At 36.6% G+C, this 19,755-nt stretch overlaps 1 protein-coding gene across 2 annotated transcripts in view; it reads right to left on the minus strand.

Moving 5' to 3' along the window:
• Positions 1–19,755, minus strand: part of MBD2 (methyl-CpG binding domain protein 2) — a 41,666-nt gene that overhangs the window by 18,857 nt on the left and 3,054 nt on the right. For both annotated transcript variants that reach the window (XR_012670992.1, XM_075137456.1), the window contains exons 2-3: positions 9,162–9,321; positions 2,513–2,650 (exon numbers count right to left, since the gene is read on the minus strand). Coding sequence is in view for 1 of the 2 variants with exons in the window: in XM_075137456.1 (XP_074993557.1) it covers positions 2,513–2,650; positions 9,162–9,321 (298 nt within the window). In the remaining variant the exon portion in view is untranslated. The remainder of the gene's footprint in view (positions 1–2,512; positions 2,651–9,161; positions 9,322–19,755) is intronic.

Below are 19,755 nucleotides of genomic sequence, written 5' to 3' on the forward strand. Positions count from 1 at the left end.
CTGGAAATGGTAACTGAATAAGCTTTATATACAAATAGGCAATATAGTCAGCGTTTAGTATTCACTTGAATATCCAACACCAATATATTTACAGGAAAGTTTGCACACCTGAGTATGAGAGAAGGAGAAGATAGTGACACATGCAGGGATTGTTTATCCAGGCTTTATCTGGAGGGGAAGAGAATTCAAATACATTTGCAAGGCTGCATTTGTCCAACAACTGTATCTCAAGTGACAGGTGCTCCACATGGGGCAGGCTTGATTAAGAATAAAGTTTTCCAGCAACTTCAGTCCTCACCCTGGCTTCTCTACTTTATCTCAACAGATCGCATCAAGAAAAGAATTGTTGCTTTTTGAAAACCAAGCAAAGATCGTCTCTATTACTATTTACACTCCAGCTAGCAAGTAAAACATCGGAATGAACGGCATGCTATGTTCAACAAGATGTGCATATATGCGTCTATGTATCCATATATGAAGGGTACACACGACTGATGACTGGAGTTCCTCCATACTTCTGGTTACTAATACCAAAGAAATATTGGTAATTGTATGATGGAAATTGGTGTGTAAAGAAACCAGATCACTGAAAATTGTTTATGAAAGCTGTCAATTTGCTTAAGATTCTTCAGTAACTGAGAGCATACTACTTACATTAAATTGCTTTTTTCCAGATTTTTTAATGAAAATTTTACTGAAAACTCACTCAAATTTTATATAAAAACAACTGTAACAATCTATTCTCTCCCTTCCCCAACCCTCCCACCTACGTCAATCATCACTACTTAGAACCATGACAAACCAGAAAACAGCTCAAGGCAGCGTTCTAGCTTGGAGAAAAGCAAGAGTAAGACACACCAAGATTTGCCTTGCTATTAGACATATAAGATTAACTGTTCCACATTCAATACAAACAGAGCTGCCGTTTCTTCCAAATGAAGTATGTCAATACAGACTAAGAATAATGTTTAAAGTGTCCTCTTCCAAAGATGCACTGTTGCAAGCAAGGAGAAAGGAATCTGATTGAAAAAGAATGCTGACACAGTGATCAGCAGATGATGATTTCTTGAAGACCTTGCTATAGCTTAATCTGTTAGAACCTATCTTAAGGAGGCAAAGATTTCTTGGGTAGGTTTGAAAATAGCCTATTCTGCAAATCTTTACTGGATAGTCATTCTCAAAAGACAAGGGATGCATTCCCAAAGATTTCAGTCACTATGTATTTGAAGAAAACATTCTGGAAGAAAGAAGACAGGGAGGAAATAGGCAAGCATGAAAGGGTTTGGAATCCATCAAGATATGAATTGCCAGATATCCATTTCTCTTGCCACAAAGGTGCCATAACTTTCATATGCTTTGGTGATTATTACTGTTCAGCAGACATGACCAAAAGGAAATTCCTGACACACAAAGTGTAGTAGTTCAAAAGGAAAACCCAAAGAATGTGAAGAGAATCAATAGACACATGCAATTATGCATCTTTTAGATCTGAATGTGATACACTTACATGGCCCCTGTTGAACTTCATGGGACCAACAGTGAGGTTAGCTGAGGCCTTCAAATCTTGCTAAAAGACATCTCAACAAGATGATCCAATACGGCTCGATATTTCTTCTTTTTCTTTCTCACCTGAATTTAGAGGATGCAGAGTCTAAATTCCTTATGTTATTTCTTACAAGAACAGCATTCAAGATGTTTGAGAGTGCAATATTAGAGACAGCTTGAGTTTCAAAGGATATGTTGTTAAAAGTTAGTGACATATGAGTGTACAAAAATTTGAACATGCCTCTGCATTTTCTTCTCATCCCTGCCTAAGATAGAATAAGGTGTTTCAATTTGATGCTATGACTCAAAAAATAACAAGTCAGACTTAAAAACAATACCTCAATCCAATATACACTACATTATCTAGCCGATCATTTGTTCATCAAGTAGATTTCTGTTTCTTCTCAGCTCCCTCCTCCCCATAAAAAACAAAACCAAAAAAGCATTGTGTGAACAGGCGATCTGTCACTGATATAAAGAAAAGCAGCTAAAGGAGAACTTGTAAGATGAGTTTATGTTACTGTGTTTTGTCTTTATAGCAGTATTATAGTGAAAAAAGAGGGATTTAAAATACAATTTTTTATTGATTTTCCACAAAGTTCTTCTATATAAAAGAGATATATTACTTCTTGATGATAACAGTGTATTTTTTAAACTTCTATTAAGAAGTGGCATGTGACTTTTTTTTTTATATTTGATGTCCAATTGTGGCAGTACAGCAGATATATGAATTTCAAGAGGAATATGGTAATCAAATATGAATGAAGTTTTGGATTAAGAAAAATTAATTTCCATATGAACTATTATTTCTATATTTTTTTAAAAATTGTATGTATTACACACATTTCTGTAAGTAACCTTCAAGATAGGAATGCTCATCTGTAATTGAAGCACAGCTGAAAACAAGCACATTTTCAGCTTGTTTCAACTTTCTGAGCAGTAACAATGGGAACAGACTAATTCTTACCTGTCGTGGCTGTTCTGTCACTCGCTGTGGATCAGATCTTACTTTATTACTGGGATGATTGGTAACTTTGGTGACTGGTTGTTTGAAAATTGATGCAGTTTGTCTGATTGGTAAAGTTGTATTTAAGTCTGGTTTTCCCTGTTAAAAAAAGAAAAACAGTGAATTAACAAAAATTATACAGAAAAATTACACAAATTAATGTTGGATTCACCCTCTTCTACTGATGTGCAAAAGGAGGAGTCTCTTTTTTGAGTAAAGATTTCCTTTAAATGCTGTACTTAACTAACCTTTGCAGTCATCCATTTTAAAGAAAAAAAAACGTTACACTTAACTGGTTCCACACATTTTCACCCTCTTGGGAAGACTCAAACTGCTTGCGAGTCCATCTTTTCTTTTGTTAAAATGCATATGTTAATTGTGCAAGTGACTTACATTCTGAAAAGAGACAGCTTTCACCATCAGATGTCAAAATGAAATCTCCAAAGCTTCATGAAAATATGTTCGAAACCAACAGTTTATAGAGTTCCACGTCTTAAAGAACAGCAACGTCCTACATAACTTTGGTCACAAATTTCCTAAGCAATTCCTACTCAAACAATTCTTAATTAAGTGCAGTAATTTGTTCTGGAATGAAATTAAAACTTTAACAAAGTCTTTTGGCAAAGCTAGTTTTTATCAGGTTTGTGAACTGATGATTCCCAGGCATCAGATATAACTTCACCAATAGTATCTTGTCACACATCAAACCCTTAGGTGCTTCGAGAACCCCTCTCTATAGCAACAACCCCAGAAGTATTTGGGGGGGAAGGAGGGGGGGGGGAATGGACTTCTCCCATAACCCCCCAAGACTGATGAAGAAAGAAAAAGATATACCATCACCTGCACACCATTCCAGCTTTTCTAAATCTGTCTCTCTATCCAAAAGCAGACTGCCAGTTTGAAGTGCTGTGCCAACAGAACAGCACCTTACAGCTTTTTGTTTGTAATCCCATTTCTTCCAAGTCCTGAAGACATACTTTCTTTTCTGCTCTTGCATTTTGTCTGGTATTTTTCTTAGCAACTGAAATAATTACTTTTTTTTTCCCCAAGAATACAAAGGTGTGACTGAGAAGACGTGATTATAACCACACAAGACAGACACTGAAAATAAATATCCCATGATACATATTTTCAACACATTAATAGCCATATCTAGTTTCTGACAAAGAGAAATGGTTAAATTTTTGCTTTTTAGAAGTTTAATTCTACTCATTCAAAAGGAAGAAAACTAAGTTGTTATGTAATATTTCAGATCTCAGAAGTTTTATAATTGGCTGTGAGATCATAGCTCAAAAGTTACACAATGAACATAAATACTAGACTCTATCCAAGAATCATGTTAAAAGAGTTTTTCATTAGGATTTACTTAGACTCCTAATTTTGTGATAAAAAGCAATCTCTTGGGCTTAGAAATGGGAATTAAATCTCAATCTTCAAATCCTCCATATTTAGATTATACAGTTTGGACTACACAACTTCATAAAAGAGACTATGTTAAGAACCAGAGAGCACATTCTTGTTTAAAAATCGTTCGTTCCTAAGCTGAACACTCTGGAATTCCAGATGATGAAAGTCAGAATACTAACTATAGATATTCTGTAATGATCTGTATAAAAATGAAATTAAAAATATGGCGAGAGGCTTAGGCTTATTAAGCAATAAGACTTCTCTTCCCTGCATCTGTCTCAGACTAAATTCTTATTTTAAAAGTACGTATCCCTCTTTTAGAGCTTTGCTAGAACAATCTGACAGGATAGTTCCTCCATCATCAGAATGTTCTGTATTTTAGCATACCTCTGTTATTGCAAGGTGGATGGCTGATGAGAAAGGGAGTGTAAGGTCATTCTTCATATACGTGTACAGTGCATAACCTATAAACTAGCAATAAAGAGAATATAATCTCTGCACTCTACAGAAAGTAATTTTCATTATGAAGATCATTCTACAGGCAAGCCACTTAATCCCAAAATACATCCTTACACACTACAATGGTTATTATATTGGCTGCTCCTATCCAACCATTTGATTCATCTGTTGGGTGGGGGGACAGGCAAGGGAAGAGCCTCTTTCTATAGCCCCTCCAGGATGACATGGTGGTATTAGATCCTTCCTGGTAGAAAAAATCAGGAATTCCTCCATGTAGTTCTAAGGAACGTAATTGATAGGACGGAGCAACAGAACAACGCTTCATATTTATCTAGGCATCTGAACATAACCTAAATGAAGGGATCATTTTAAAATATCAGGCCTCAATTTTTCATGCAGATGGCAAAGAAGGTGATTTATCAAGAGTACTATGCATATTCTTAACTATTCATTGGAGGGTGACTCAATTCATACACTCATTTATAAGTTAGCTCTGAAAGAGTTCTAGAAATCTGTTCTTTTCAATGGAAGTGATTCTGATAACAGGTCTCTATTCCTACCACTCCTTTAAATATACCTTGTTATTTTATAGGTCCCCTTTCTTCATCATTTCCAGGTAGCAGTTAACTCATTAAAATGTAATAAGGCTAAACCCACAAATTCCAGTGGAAGTTTTCCTCAGAAATTCAGGCACTTATCATTTCTGGTTTATAAACTTACAGCCAGAAACTAACCAGTCTCCATGTCTTGCAATATTACTGGTTTCAAATGGGAAAAGCAGCACATCTTCAGCTCCGTCCCTAACACACTGTTGATTCTTGTCTAACTGGGACCAGGGTTTCCATGGCCAGAGCAAACGGCAACAGAGCACGAGTACTTCTGCCTGATTACACTTAATAGTTTTAACCAACCAGAGAGATTACCATTCAATTAGCATGGAAGTTGTAAGACCTTTTTATACAAAGCAAAAGTGAGAATCTAAGCTTATAAGTAAATCTAGACATCAGTCTTCTCCTCATGTTTTACCCAGGTAGTCCCAGTCCACTAGAGAAATACTTTCAGATACTTTGGTCATTGCTTTTAGCCTGTGCTTTGCATGGTGGATACTGGTTATGGACTCTATTTTTTTCCCCCACTGATGATGACAATAGTAAGTCTAATGCTGGACTTTTTCATGTATAATATGTATTTTCATATATAATTAAAGCATCTCTTATGAGCACAGAATCACCAACCAGAGCTAGACAGTAATAGCATGTACTTAAATTTGCACAAAGTATTTTGACGATGAACTTTCTTCACACCACATAACTTAATTCACACCAGAACCTTGACAGACCTTGCCTATCCTACAAGCTTCACATTCCCTGATCTTGTGACATCAAGTTCAAAGTAGTATTTGAACCTTTGAAGTCCATGCTCCCAGGGCATTCTGTGCAGTAGCATCAGTATTAGTGGTAAAATAGCTATTAAAACTGACATAACCAATAATATTACAGAGCCATCTGCCATATGGGGAATAAATCTGGTTTAGCAAACATTTCTAGAACAAAGGTCTTCGTTTCAAGTTCATGAAAAATATTTACAGGTTCCTTTTGGCCGGTAATGTGACTTACAGAGAAGTTAAAAAATAAATCCATTAAACTTAGAAAAATGAAAAGAGAGATATCTTCAGGCAGTGTGACAAATTAAGAAAATTCAGCTACATTAATGATATGGCCCCCAGAATTAAAGCAAAATCCTGATGAGTTATAAACTATGCAGGAAATACAAGTTCAAGGGTTAGATGTTCCATACAGATTTTATCAAGGCTACATACTAGAAAATGGTCATTAGAATAAACTGTTTAAACTAAGAACAGAGCAATTCCTAAGTACTGTAATTATAATCTTACTACTTCCACACTTTAGTTCCTTTCTAATCATAGAAGGGGCTTTCTGATCTCATCCTAAATAAACAGTCGCTCATTTGTGGCACCGAGTTTTGAACAACAGAAATAAACTCTTCAGTACAGAAATTTGCTAAGCTCACCCATCTCCAGCACCTGCAGATCTTCAGACGTACAGGGAAAAAAAATTATCACGTTAACAGGAAGCAACTCTGTTTCACAACAAATCATAAGCCAGTCATACAAAAGATTTATTCATGACAAAGGAAAAGCTTCCAGTACATCCTAATAGAAATAAGTAACAAAGATTCCCACAACCAATACCTCTCCTGAAGGACAGAAAGCTCTTTTGAGCTTTCCAGATAGAAGACACTACCTACATATTTCAAATGGTCAGAGACAGATTACTTCATTTCAGATGGCGATTAAGCTCACAATATTCAGTTTTAGGCACACCTACAAAACTTCAGCTTTCAGAAACACAGACATATTGTGGACTTTTACATTGCTTGACTATCACAAAACAAAATCTCTTCCTACTCTGGGAACTATAGCAATGTGTCAGTTAGCAGAAATGTCAATGTTCCCTGCTCATTTTTACTCATTAGGAGTATTTTATGCTCCAACAACAGTTTCCAAAATAATTTCAGTCCACTACCTTTCCAAAGACATGTATTTCCAGAAGCACCAATGTATCTCAGACATAAAAACATTTTAAAAACTCAGCAATGTATTTCCAGGCCTTTCAAATCCTTTAACCTAAGAAGTCACTTATAACCAGACAGCATGTTTAACTAGTAGTCTCTATTATGTTTTCTTTTCAATAGAAAGAATTGATAAGCATATTTTTATAAGCACAGCAGTACGCTGTATCTACTGGATTCATATTCAATTGTATCCTCATTTCATTGTCTCTTCAAAAGCGCTTCAAATAAATAAAGTAACTCAATTTGCAAGTGAAATGTAAAAATGGTTACACAGAAAACAATGGCAAGATTAGTATAGGTTGAAGCAAAAGTTCTTCTGCAGCTCTACCATAAATAAACCTATCAAACATATGCCTTTATTGCCAAGACTGAAAGGTCAGTAAGAACGCACAACGCTAAGATTGGAGATAAGTATTTTGCTAGAAGAATATTTCCATGTCATTTACACTGTTGTACATTAACATCACAAAACGAAGAGCATTCATTAGCATATACTAGCCTCAGTTCCATTTTAAGCTAGGTGGCATTAGTATTGACATTGAGTTCTAGTCTGCTAATGATGAGAATCTCAAAAGTTAGAAGTATGGCAAGACAGCATTTCCATCCACCAGCTGCGTAGATCTAACTGCCTAGACATGTCCGAGAAAGGAGACTCAAGTATATTTTGATATTCCTTCTTGAACCATAAGGGGAGCCAAAGAATTTAGAAACATTTCTGGTAAATTGTTTGTACAAAACCAAACAACCCATAAAATATGAGCAAGTTTATACACAAACTTGCCTATGCAAGTCTGTCTTTTATGGCCCCCCAGCAGCATAGCTGCAAGGCGGACTAGAAGACGACCACAACCAATCTCTTTCAGTGCCTGTGGAAGAAAACATAGACTTCACGAATAAGTTGAGATCGCATTTTTAACCGTCACAGGAATACTGCAGAAATTCTTGAAAGCTCATGAGTTACAGATTCGGTCACTTAGAAATAATAAATGTTATTTACCTAAAAAAAAGCATTTTTTTCTAATCTTGTATTTAACAGAGCTACTGTGAGCAACATTCAAGTAATCTAAGATCATAGGAATACAAAGCGAGCACAGACTCATCTAGATTTTATATATCAAATTTTGTAATTTCTGCTGATGGAAAAAGCCTAACCAAAATCTTTCCTTGGACTACCCCAAATGTTGTATTATCTGAAAGCTCATATCTGCGGGAAGAAAATATTAAATAATTTGAACACATGCTTCAGATAAAAAGAAATCAGCATGAAATGTGTGGTTCATGCATTACGAACGGCAGATGACAAAAAACATCAGTGCACAAGACAGAGCTATAACTTCTTAGATATTTTCATACACTACTGTAAGTTATGAAATCCTGAAGAATAAAACACTTTAAAAAGAAAACATTGCAGGTTGTTACAGAAATCCTTTCAAACTGTTGTATGAGGTTTCTAAAGTTTTTCCAGGAACATACTACCTGAGAGTCAGCTAAATTGTCATGTCCCTATGTGCTACATCAGTTATTTCACTTCTGCACGCTTCAGCCTTTTATTTTTTATCTACCATACACATTTTCTTCACTATTCACTGTTGTTCAAAAAGAAATAGACAATAAGAGAACAATCAGATCAATTGAGAAAGGCCCAATCTTAAACAGAAAAACACTTGGCCTTGTTAAGCTACATAGTTGTACACAGACATCCAGATTTGTACAGATAAATACATTTGCCTCAGAAAACAAGCTTCCTGGCACATATTGCACACATTAAAAATGTGAACTATTTCATCTCAGAACAGGAAGATGAACATAGCAATTTGAAGCGTTGCACAGGAGAATCTCCTGGTGTCAACAGTCCTAACTTTTCCCATTTAGAATATTATTCAGGTAGATGACTAGCACTGAGGTTCTTAGTCCCAAGCCAACTCCTGAATTACTCAAACTTTTGATTCATACTTAATCTCACCTTGATATTTTCTTGGTAGTAGCAGAGTATTCCTTCTATTTATAAATTTGTCTCTACCACCACTAAAAATTAAACATACATGTACATCTTAGAAGCCGGCTGCTTTAAGCAGAAAAGAAATTGCTAAATGAACTACAGGAAAGGAAATTCTTAGGATATCCTTAAACACAGTATTTACTAACAAACCTTATTTTGATTGAGAGAATCATTCCTTAGTCTCTGTTTGTTCTTCTGCAATTTACTGGGCATCATCTTTCCCGTTCTGAAGTCAAAACTGCTGAGATCAACAGTGTTTCCCAGGTATCTTGCCAACTGAGGCTTGCTTCTGAACTTCTTACCACTTGGACTAAAAAGAAGAAAACACTTTAGTATGTTTTGTTGTACAAGAGGATACAACCTTGACTTCTTATAACAGGTTTTATGCCTTGTTAAATATCTAAAAAGTTTCCATTATCTTTATTCCACGTGGCATGTTCATTGATGTTGATTAGTGATGGTATACCTGCCCAACCTCTGCACATGCGCACCCATCCTTTGCACGGGATTTAATTTTTATGTCAGGCTGTTGGACGCTAGGATACACTACACCTTGGGAAGCTGGGTTGGCAGTACAGCTAAACCAAACTCCAGTATAAGAAGTATAACTCTCAGACTGTGGCCAAGTGCGGGACCCTCTCTGCACGAATTAAAGACCGAATGCAAGGTTTAAACTGATTGCTAGCTAAGGCCAACCTAGACTCAACAGCAACCCTTCTCAGCTATCAAACAGCAAGGCATTAAACAGATGCGCAGAACTAGGATTTGAGGTGACGTGACATCTCTTAGTTATTCAGTCACTAAGACTGGTGAGCAAAGCCAGGTAAGTAACTGAGCAACAAGCAAGCAAGCAGCAAGCAAGATGATGCAGAATATGAAACAGGTCCAAAGCTGCAATTGTGTATATAGGTCCCACCATAACAAATGAAATCAGTTGTAGGGAAGTTATTTAAATCGTCCTCATTTGGAATTATGGAATTATTACCCCAAAGTCCCAGCTGATGTTTTTGAGTAACATCAGCAAATATCCACTTTCCAGCTACCCCGAGGAAGTGGTATGTCTACCAATCTTTACATCACAGAACTTTCTATCCCCTCACCTCTACTTTGTTCTCAAGCATCCCAAACACAGTCACACACATAGTGCATACTGTCTGCACTAAACACACATTTAATCCATGCATACTTTCACCAACCTCACTGGGGATTCCTCTAGAATTACTAACTAGTCTGCGTGCCCTGTGTGCAAGTCATTGCTAACAAGCACCTTACTGACAAGAAGCTATATAGCTCATTTCACTGTAAGGGACATTGGTGCTGCCCCCAGACTTAAAAGCTCGGCAGAAAATCAAGAACTGCTATGTAAAACTCATACTGCAACACCAGTTTGTGATAGCCTCTCCGTATAGATAGCCGTGAAAATGGCTAAATACTCATCATGTAATGCAAAGTCTAATGCAAATTTCTATCCAACGAAACAAGCCAAGTGTCAAAATCCTCCTGACTACTGAGACCCAGAACTGAGCTCAGAGAGTTTTTCATGCCACTTCCTTTCTGTAGAAAACCACTGAAGATTTTTGTTTTCTTCACTTTTCCAAAGTGTTTTCTTTTTTTTTTTTTTTAAACTTAAAAACACCTTGAGGCAAGAACTTTCCCACAGAAGAATACGTATTGAATTCTGGGAAAAATAGCTAATTAAGCCAAACATTTTTCAAAGTCATTTAAGTGAATCCAGAAATATGGAAAGACATAATTAACAAGAGGTAAAGGGTGGGAGAAAAAGACTTAAAACAGATCACAATCTGAAGCTAACCTCCTCAAGGATGGGTGTGGGAGGCAAAAAAAAACCCACCACACATACGTACACACACACGCCACCACAGAAGTCTTTTCTACTGCTCGTAAACCAAGAATTGAAGCTATGCTATAAGCCAAACTAAACACAACATCAGTTTTATTTTAGATAGTGGAGATTAACACCCTGGCTTGTTAATAGTAGGAAAAATTCCACACTGAAGGTCAGAGACAGAGCAAGTCTTTTGTGGGGCAAGTAAGTTTGCTGTTAAAATAATCTGACCTATTGTCTTTCATTCCTATTCAGGCACCTATAAGAAAAGTTCAGGATAAAACCTTGTGAAGAATTGCTGGCTGCCTACCTAAATGTCCCTGTTTCCTAACGGACTGGAAGGGCTGAATTTACTGAATAAAGCCTCCTGTTATGAATTGCTTTCCCAGCTTTCCCAATGAACATAAAACACTGAATGAAAAGGAGAAAACAATGACTATTAAGCAAACCCTGAAGTCGCTGTTACTATTCCCTGTTCCAGACGCTTTTTTTAAAATTAAAACCTGTATACAGTCGGTCATTTTAGCCCATAGCTAAGTAACTATTAAAAGGATATAGAAAGGTGACATCCTACATCTTCTTCCATTATATCCTAATTTTGGTACCAAAGATGAAACACGCTATCTTTCATTTTTCCCATATCACCATCTTCTATTGTTCTTTAAGAAGCTAACAGACTGTGTCATGAAGACAGCACTCTTTTTACTAGCTTTCCTCTTCAGGTTCCTTGCAGAGAAATGCTTCACATACACCTCGAAGGAATCCAAAATTCCAGCAGTGAGCAGTTATCAGCCTAGCTTCACTAAAAATTCTTCCTGTAGAACTCTGAAAACAGATTTCACAAATAAAAGCAAACTTTATAAGTGCATCCAACATTCTTAAATTCTATTATTTACACATCTAACATTTTGGGGGTCTTGTTTGTTTGTTTGTTTTGTTCAGTAATCCAAAAGCAAATCAAAGCACGTGATCCAATATTCCATATTAGTATCTACACAGATCATCAGTAGGTATTAAAGGCTACTTCAATCCACAGCACAAAATCTACCATTTAAGTTAACGGTGAAACTCTTAGCAGGGACAGACTGCAATCCATTAGCAAAATATCTAGTTTCACCTTAATTTCAGTATTAAGAAAAACTGCATTTTTGTGCCGAGATTAAAAAATAAAAATAAAAAATATACAAATTAAAAAATAATCCAAGACAAAAAAGAAGCAACTGAAAATAGGCATTTTTTTACTAAAAAGTGTTTGACATTCTGTCCCATAGCTTTTGCTTCCATGTTTTCCCACATTGGTGTGAAGGATGATAGACTTGCTTTATCTGTCCTTGACCTGATGTGACAAGAGCAAACAGAAAAGGCAGGCAGAGAGGAGTCTGTCCGCCTTAGCTTTGGTTGCCGTTTCAACTAAGTACATATTCTGAACTTTTTTACATTTCCCTTATTCCACCATTCATTCTTATCATCCTACTCCTTTTCCAGATGTTGCTGCCTCCAGTCAGCACAGAGTGACCACAGCACCTCCCTGTCACCACAAAAGTATGTCACTCCTCTGCATCCCACTACATCCCACTGCCAACGCACCTTTTCCTTCCAAGTGGCGAATCAACCATCTGCCCTCTGACAAAAAGCAGAAATTCTTTTTCTTAGTCCGTAAGTACATAGTCTTCTATTCCTTATTATTTTCATCCTAAATCATCCCCTTATCTTTGAAGTCATCCAATTTCTCCGATTATTTTCTGATCCTTACTTGTTCTGATGATGTCCCAGGTATGAAACTTGCTCATGATGCATAGCACACCCTGCTTGTGCATCCAAGTTAACAGACATTAATAACAGCCAAGAATATCATCCATGCAACTCCAATAGTAGCTGACGACAACCAAGAAGCCCTTGCTTTATCATTTATTACTGTCTCCTCTTCCCCCCATACCTTAACCATTTTACAAAACCTGTAGTATTTTCTGTTCTCCAGCTTCAATGAAATCTAACGACACACAACTGAAAGTGCAGTTCACTGAAGTCCAACAGATTGAGTAGCATTCCTTCTGCTTACTTCGGAACATTGTTTTGGCACAAACTCTAAAATCTAGTGAATTCTACTATGAAACTACATTTCATTTGATTCCATTTTCCACGAAAGCCCCTATCCTTAATTGTTCTTCATTTCAGAGTTTCAACAAGTTCATATGATGTCAAAATACTGGCGAAAGTACATGCTCTGTAAGCCTTCCGGTTCAACCTCAGTAGCTAGCAAACAAAATACCCACTGGCCTTCCACTCAGTTTCAAGGCTGCAATTTTTTCTAATGCTGTCCAGACTCATCATTTCTTATGTCAGACCTTCCCCCTGTTCTAAGATGGAGATGAATACACAAGCTGGAAGGATTTGAATAAACACAAAACTTTATTTCCACCCCACCTATATTAGTTTTCACTTATATTCATTTTTTCACTATCAGTCCTGTAGTTGTTTCCATTTTCTACTCTGAAAGTGTAGGCTGTCAAACCACTAAAGTAATGCCTTAATTTCTGAATCCTTCCCAGATTATCATCAATCTCTAACCTGCTGCAAAGCTTTCTCTTACCTGCAGAGAAAGCTCCATGAGGTAAAAGTCAAATAAAAGGCCTATTTGCAGAGATTTTATTTGAACATCTATTAAATAATTAGTATGCACTAATGGAAAGAGTGAGGTTATAGAACCTATTTAAACCAATATGTCTACATAAAAGCCTGCTACTTACACATCTTGATTGAAACTAAGAAACAGCATGTTCTTTTTTTTTTTTTTCCCCTAAAGGTGTTAAAACCAAGTTTAAGATCAAACTTTGTTTTGAGTAGAAAAGAAAGGCAGAAGGAGAGGTATTAAGCTTTCTTCTCTCTGAGGATGATACTCTGGAGGTATCTTAGAAGTCAAACTGAAAGGGATGTTGAAGAAAGTTCAGACTTCGAAGTCACACTTGCTGCAGAAGATTTTTAAAATGCATTGCTCTAAGTTCACATACTCCAAAATTTCAACTGCTACAAAAGTCAGAAGCATGGACCACTACATTATTTTAAGGAAACATTAGACAGATATGGGAGAAACCAGTAAAATTTGCCCTCATCTACATGTTCTGCACATTCATTAATTTTACACTGACTTCTTTCATGCAACAAGAAGCAAGTGAAAGCATTCTTTCAGGATGCCGTGACATAGCGGAGCCTCTGGTCTGACTAAATTGCAGCGTGACCCAACATTGAGACAATTTAGAATTGCAAGATCAATGTGGGATTACACGGGAATATCTCCACATAGAATTTCAACAATAGATTGTTGTAAGACTGTTATTTTTATAAGCATTAACTAAAAAAGTTACAAATATTTAGTCCTACCTGAAGACAGTTAACTTTCTATAGCTTTTTAAAAAATTTGTTAACTTCAGTTAGAAGTTTCTGGGGTTTTTTTCCAAATAGAAATACTGTATTTAGTGCACCTGAGAGACTTAGTTCTACCATAGCCGACATGCGTATCAGCACTTAAACTTTATCCTGTCAAATTAAACACCGTATGTTTTTTGACATAATCAATTAACAAAAACCAGCACACCTCAAAAAGGTGACATGCAACAACATCTAAAAACTATTCTTTCAATGACATTATCAAGGCTCAGATCACTTTATACAAGATTAAATTAAGAACACAGCCCTTCACCTCCAGCTATACGCTTGTGCAAATTCACATACTATACAAATTGAAGCTCTTAGTGGGCTGAAGGTGATTATAATGAGCTTGCAAGGAACTTTTTTAATAAAGACCCTTTTCAGATGTTTCCTGTGAAGCAGTAAAGCAAGCTAATTAACGTACAAGGAAGTTACCTTGAATTTTATCATACAGCAAAACCTACTTGATACTAGCCTATCCGGCCCCCTGCCCAGTGCAAAATGCACAGCAAGTTTACAGGCAAGATAGTAGTGTGGCTTATCAAAACAATAATCTTGTTGGCATACATATTCTGGGTTTGGTTGCTTTCAAAAAAATTTTGGCAAACTTGCTTTTTTTTTATTTTGAGTTTTTGCTTGCTGGCCCTCCCCATCAAACAGATTTTGGAGGAAAATTTCAACTACAGCAAGCTAGATGCTCCAGCAGCAGAAGATAACAGGGAAAACCATGCTGTCTTTTCCAAGTTTAAACCGTCTTGCGTTTCAAAGCAGCTCAAGCTTCACAGTTTTGCAGCAGTAACTAAAATGATAAGAAACTGAAGAAAGAGAAGGTGTGATCTCATGGCTATTAAAACTACAATTCATTCCCTTAATTTAGTATTTACACCCTCTACTACAGCTGCAGGGTCAGTCTAAACAAACCAGTCACGCCACCTATCCCAAGGTGGCCAACAGCTGCACAGTTCCTGTTTTCTCAGGGTCCCATCTGGCAGGCTGTAGTCTGACCTAGAGCCACACACCAATGAAGAGGAAGAAAAATGCTAAACACTTTTGAAAAGGCAATTCAGATTAAAGATATCTTAATTTGGCTACCTAACAGAGGCAGAGCAAGGCAAAGTATTTCTACCAATCACTCCCTTCCATAGGTTGGGAATGAAGCCCAGGAAAGTAAGGAGATTGAAAATATATCCGAGCATTTCACGATGTAATAGTAAATAAGACCACAGAAAACAACAATAAAATTAGTTGTTTGATCTTATGTATAAGGGAACCTAATATTGGACAGCTGCTGACTAAAGCCTCCTAGGCAGCTGACCTCTAAGGGAATATGACAGATTTGCTCACCACGGTATCAAAACTGCTCTGCAATTGTGGAGATATCTTTCCTCAAAGATTTGTTTGCAAATATTCAAACACACGCTCCTAGACGTTCAAAGATTCGGTAAAGAAGTCACCACATGAATGGCATAATATAATACATTTTCATGCCTTCAAAGGAGTTCAGCATTCAGTATCTAACCTCTCTTGCAACAAAAATATATTTTTTACACAATAGTACATATAGTTTATACCACCACACTAAATCACCAATAGCAATTGACACCAATAAACTGTAAAGGGTTAATTTCTAGATTGTTATTTAATCTTCTATTTATGGAAATATTTTGGATTCATTTATCAGAATCTATTTCTGTTTCCTAAAGAACGTGATAAGCTCCTTTGCTGGGACAGAGGACTGATTCATTGTGCCCTCGTAAAATGAAGTCAGTTACCACTATGACTTGTAATAATCATTATTATCATTCAGTACAGGGACGAATTCACCCTATAAAGAAAATAAATTTATTTTACATACTAAGACCCTATTAGGCAGCATGGTTCAACCAGCATTCCCGATGCTGCCCCAAACTTAAATAGGAGAGATTGTTACCATGCAATTTCAGAGATCAATGCAAGTAATTGAGCCATAGAAACACAAAATAAAACCCATTCCACTTAAACTTCTTTTTTACATTCTCCTTCCAACAGGCAAAACAAAAGGCAGCCAAAATATTCAAACTAAAACCTAAAGATGATCAGAGAAAGCCTACACAAGAAAACTTGGGTTAACTTGTTTGTTATTATCATTGGCCTTGTGTTGGTTTTCATCTAAGTTTAGAAAAGCAGTTATGAGCAGTGAAGGAGAAAAGATGCGGACTTTCAGAAGAGATGAGAAGAACAAGACGGCAACTGAAAATTCTCCTCAATGAAGGCCAGCCCCTGAAGTGGGTGCACTGCAGAAAAAAAGATACAATAGGAGCAGCACTAAGAAACTAACAAGCAACTAATGGCAGCAATTTTTTTCTTGCACAGAAGGGGAAGTACATTCTCAAAATTTAGACCTCGCTATTAGGACTTGTTCTATGCTCTAGTTACCTTTGGAAACAAAAAACTAATAAGCCTATGTACAACATAAGCACAACTGAGCATCAGGAAGTCATGACTTGCTCGCTTGTAAAGATAAAGGTAAAGGTCTCCCCCCCCCCCCCCCCCCAAAAAAAAAAAAAGAAGGCAAAATAAAAAGCACAGAATTAAACTAATCCTACTGTCACTGGAAACTCTCCGGCATTTATCTTACTGTCAAACCACAAAACAAAGTTCAAAGGGGTGTCTGTTTGCCCCGTGGGTACACCTATACTGGAAAAGCTTTTGTAGTTAAACTTAACAGCCCATTAGAATCCACTGAAAGTGGTGTCAACTACATGGCTTTTTTAATCTCGACTAGAAAAAAGTAGAGTAGTTCTTGCTTGCTTTTTTCCCACGAAGAACAAATGCATCAAAACAGAATATTAACTTGCTGCTGCTATGAAAGAAGTAATTTCATGCCAGAGTTTAAGAAACATTTTTCATCAGGTAAACGCTCTAGGGGGTTATACACACTAAAGGGATTTTACCGGCAAAAAGAAGGGGTAAAGAAAGCAGAAGCAGAGATAATCATGTTCAAAATTCCCACTTTACTCAGACTTTTGCAGGACTTTGGAAGCATGACTGAGTCTTTTGACAGGACAGCAGCACCCCCTACCTCATAATACACTGAATAAATAGTACTTAAAAAAAAACACGATGCCAATTTACTACAGTATTAGGCATTAAATAGGTTAATACTAGGAGAGTCACTTAAAAAATGCTCTTTGTGTAGGTACAGTTTCTCAGATAACTTTGATTACAAAAAGATAACAACAGTTACGACAAATTGGAAATACGGTTCATACAAGCACAGCAGCTTGGTTTAAAACAAAAAATCAGATGTATAGCCTCAAATGTAATATCCTGTCTATAGAGAAAGTGAAAGAATACTCTCAGATTATCACTCTGCAGATATGGAGAGGGCATTATAAAGGACTTCGTAGCAAAGACAGACAAGCCATTCAGAAAGAGGACTTACTCTTCTTGAGGATGAACAAAACTTACTTCCCAGCTCGCCTTTGCTGTAAGTTCACTTTATTGTATGGGCAAGACAGTCATTAAGAAAATTCCTACCTTCTTTGAACTAGAAAAGATGACCTATATTCCTGGCAGTTGCTACGTATCTCAAAATGATTCCAAAGAACACTGTTTTGTCTCAGCACCATGGTAATTCTTGACTTTAATCTGTATCATTGCCACTGTGAATATTCCTTGCTCTTGAGACAGAACATCTGTATTCACTACAATTTGCACTCGAGCTACAGGCACCGCACACCAGACCTATTGCACGTACAATCTTCCAGGAAGTTACCTAATGTGTGGATTAAAGTCTAAAACAAGCATTTACTCTGAGAACGGTGTGCTGGTTTTGCATGTGTCCTACATTCAGTATCATGATTTTTAATGCACTATTCCCTAGATCAAGTAAGTTTATATTACTAAATATAGTAATCCTCTCCTCCCTCAAACTCGGCTCCAGAAGAATTAGATTTTTCTCCATCACCATTAACAAGGATTCTGCAAGCCAAGCCAGGCCTCTGGTGTCACCTGTGCAAGCCTACTACGCTCAAATCAAGACACACATGGAAATCTATTTCTTCTGACTGTTTGTATAAAATTAAGCAATTGAAAGTTTAAGTGAATTATTCTGAAGATGTACAAACTTAAAATGCAATATACATTTTCATCATTGTCCTACAGTTGCCAAAAAAGTGTGGTATTGCTCTTTAAGTGGACATGCCAAATCCTGACGATGCAGGCTTTTAGGGAATATTAGTCTGTATAAAGCACACAAACCAAAACCCACTTTGTACCCAACTACATATTTTAACAACGTAGCATTTATTAACATTCCTTTTTTTTTTTCCCCAACAGAGCTAGAGTGACATAATTCTTTTGAATGTATTTGGCCTGCTCTACTTACTGGATCAAAACAGATTTTCATTTGTTTTAAATATAGCAGTGCTGAAATCTGCCTCATAGCTATAAGAGAATGAAAAGGGGGAAAAAAAAAAAGATAAATTTCCTATGCCAGTCCTGCCTGCAGCCATAAAAACATTTTTTATTTGTTTCACTTTGGTTGTGCAGAAGTAGTCCTGTTACCAAACAGAAGTTATTTCTCTAGACATAAATGACTACTTATTTTTCCAAACCTGTAATCTGTAGTGAAATCAACAAACTCTAAGCTATGAGTCGCCTGGTAAGTTTTTAGTTTCAATTTTGCGGTTGTTTGGCAGAAGATCTGCATCACTGCTAACCATGCTGGAAGGCATCCTAAAATTTGAAACATTTATTCCTACCACTTTCCCACATTAAAAAGACAGAATTCTAGAGTCAGTGATGAGCAGATTACAGTCTTGCATCTTCAACAAAAATTGTGTTAAAGAGTTTCTTAACAGGGTTTTAGGCAACAGCAGCGGCAAAATCTGAAGGATGAAGGCTCAGATCATTACACAGAAGGGGCTAACCTCAAGAGCTGTGTTTTGATCTAGTTCAGTATTTGTGAAGTATTTCCACCACACCCCTCTTTTAATAGCTTTTTTATGATAATCACAAAGGTCAGAAGATTCATGGATATATGTGAAGAGGGGCAAAAAACATCCTACCAGAAACTACTGGAAATGTTTTACTTTACCTGAGCAACTGGTTCACATCTTCCTAAAGCATGACATGTTAAAATACCATAAAGCAGTTCTGAAACAAGCAAGTTTCTAAATGCAAATAAGGTAGATTGCAACATGTATTAATCTTGCAAGAGTTGTTCTTAATTACTATTATTATTTAGACCATCACAGTAAATGAAGCTTTGTTCAATCCCTTTTTGGTTTTTTTCTAGCCTTAAGAAATCATAAAAACATAAACCTCAGGTTTTTAGTCAGCTAACTAAGGTGCCTTAATGAGGTTACATATCATTCTTTGCAAAGCAAAAACTAAAACCTGGAAAAGCTAGAACTTACTGCATTTCTCCCATGTTTTCATAGTTTAATTAAGGATCTGTAATACATAAACCGCAATACTCCTATATTC

The sequence above is a fragment of the Calonectris borealis genome, chromosome Z (assembly GCF_964195595.1).
Source record: "Calonectris borealis chromosome Z, bCalBor7.hap1.2, whole genome shotgun sequence".
Lineage (NCBI taxonomy): Eukaryota > Metazoa > Chordata > Aves > Procellariiformes > Procellariidae > Calonectris > Calonectris borealis.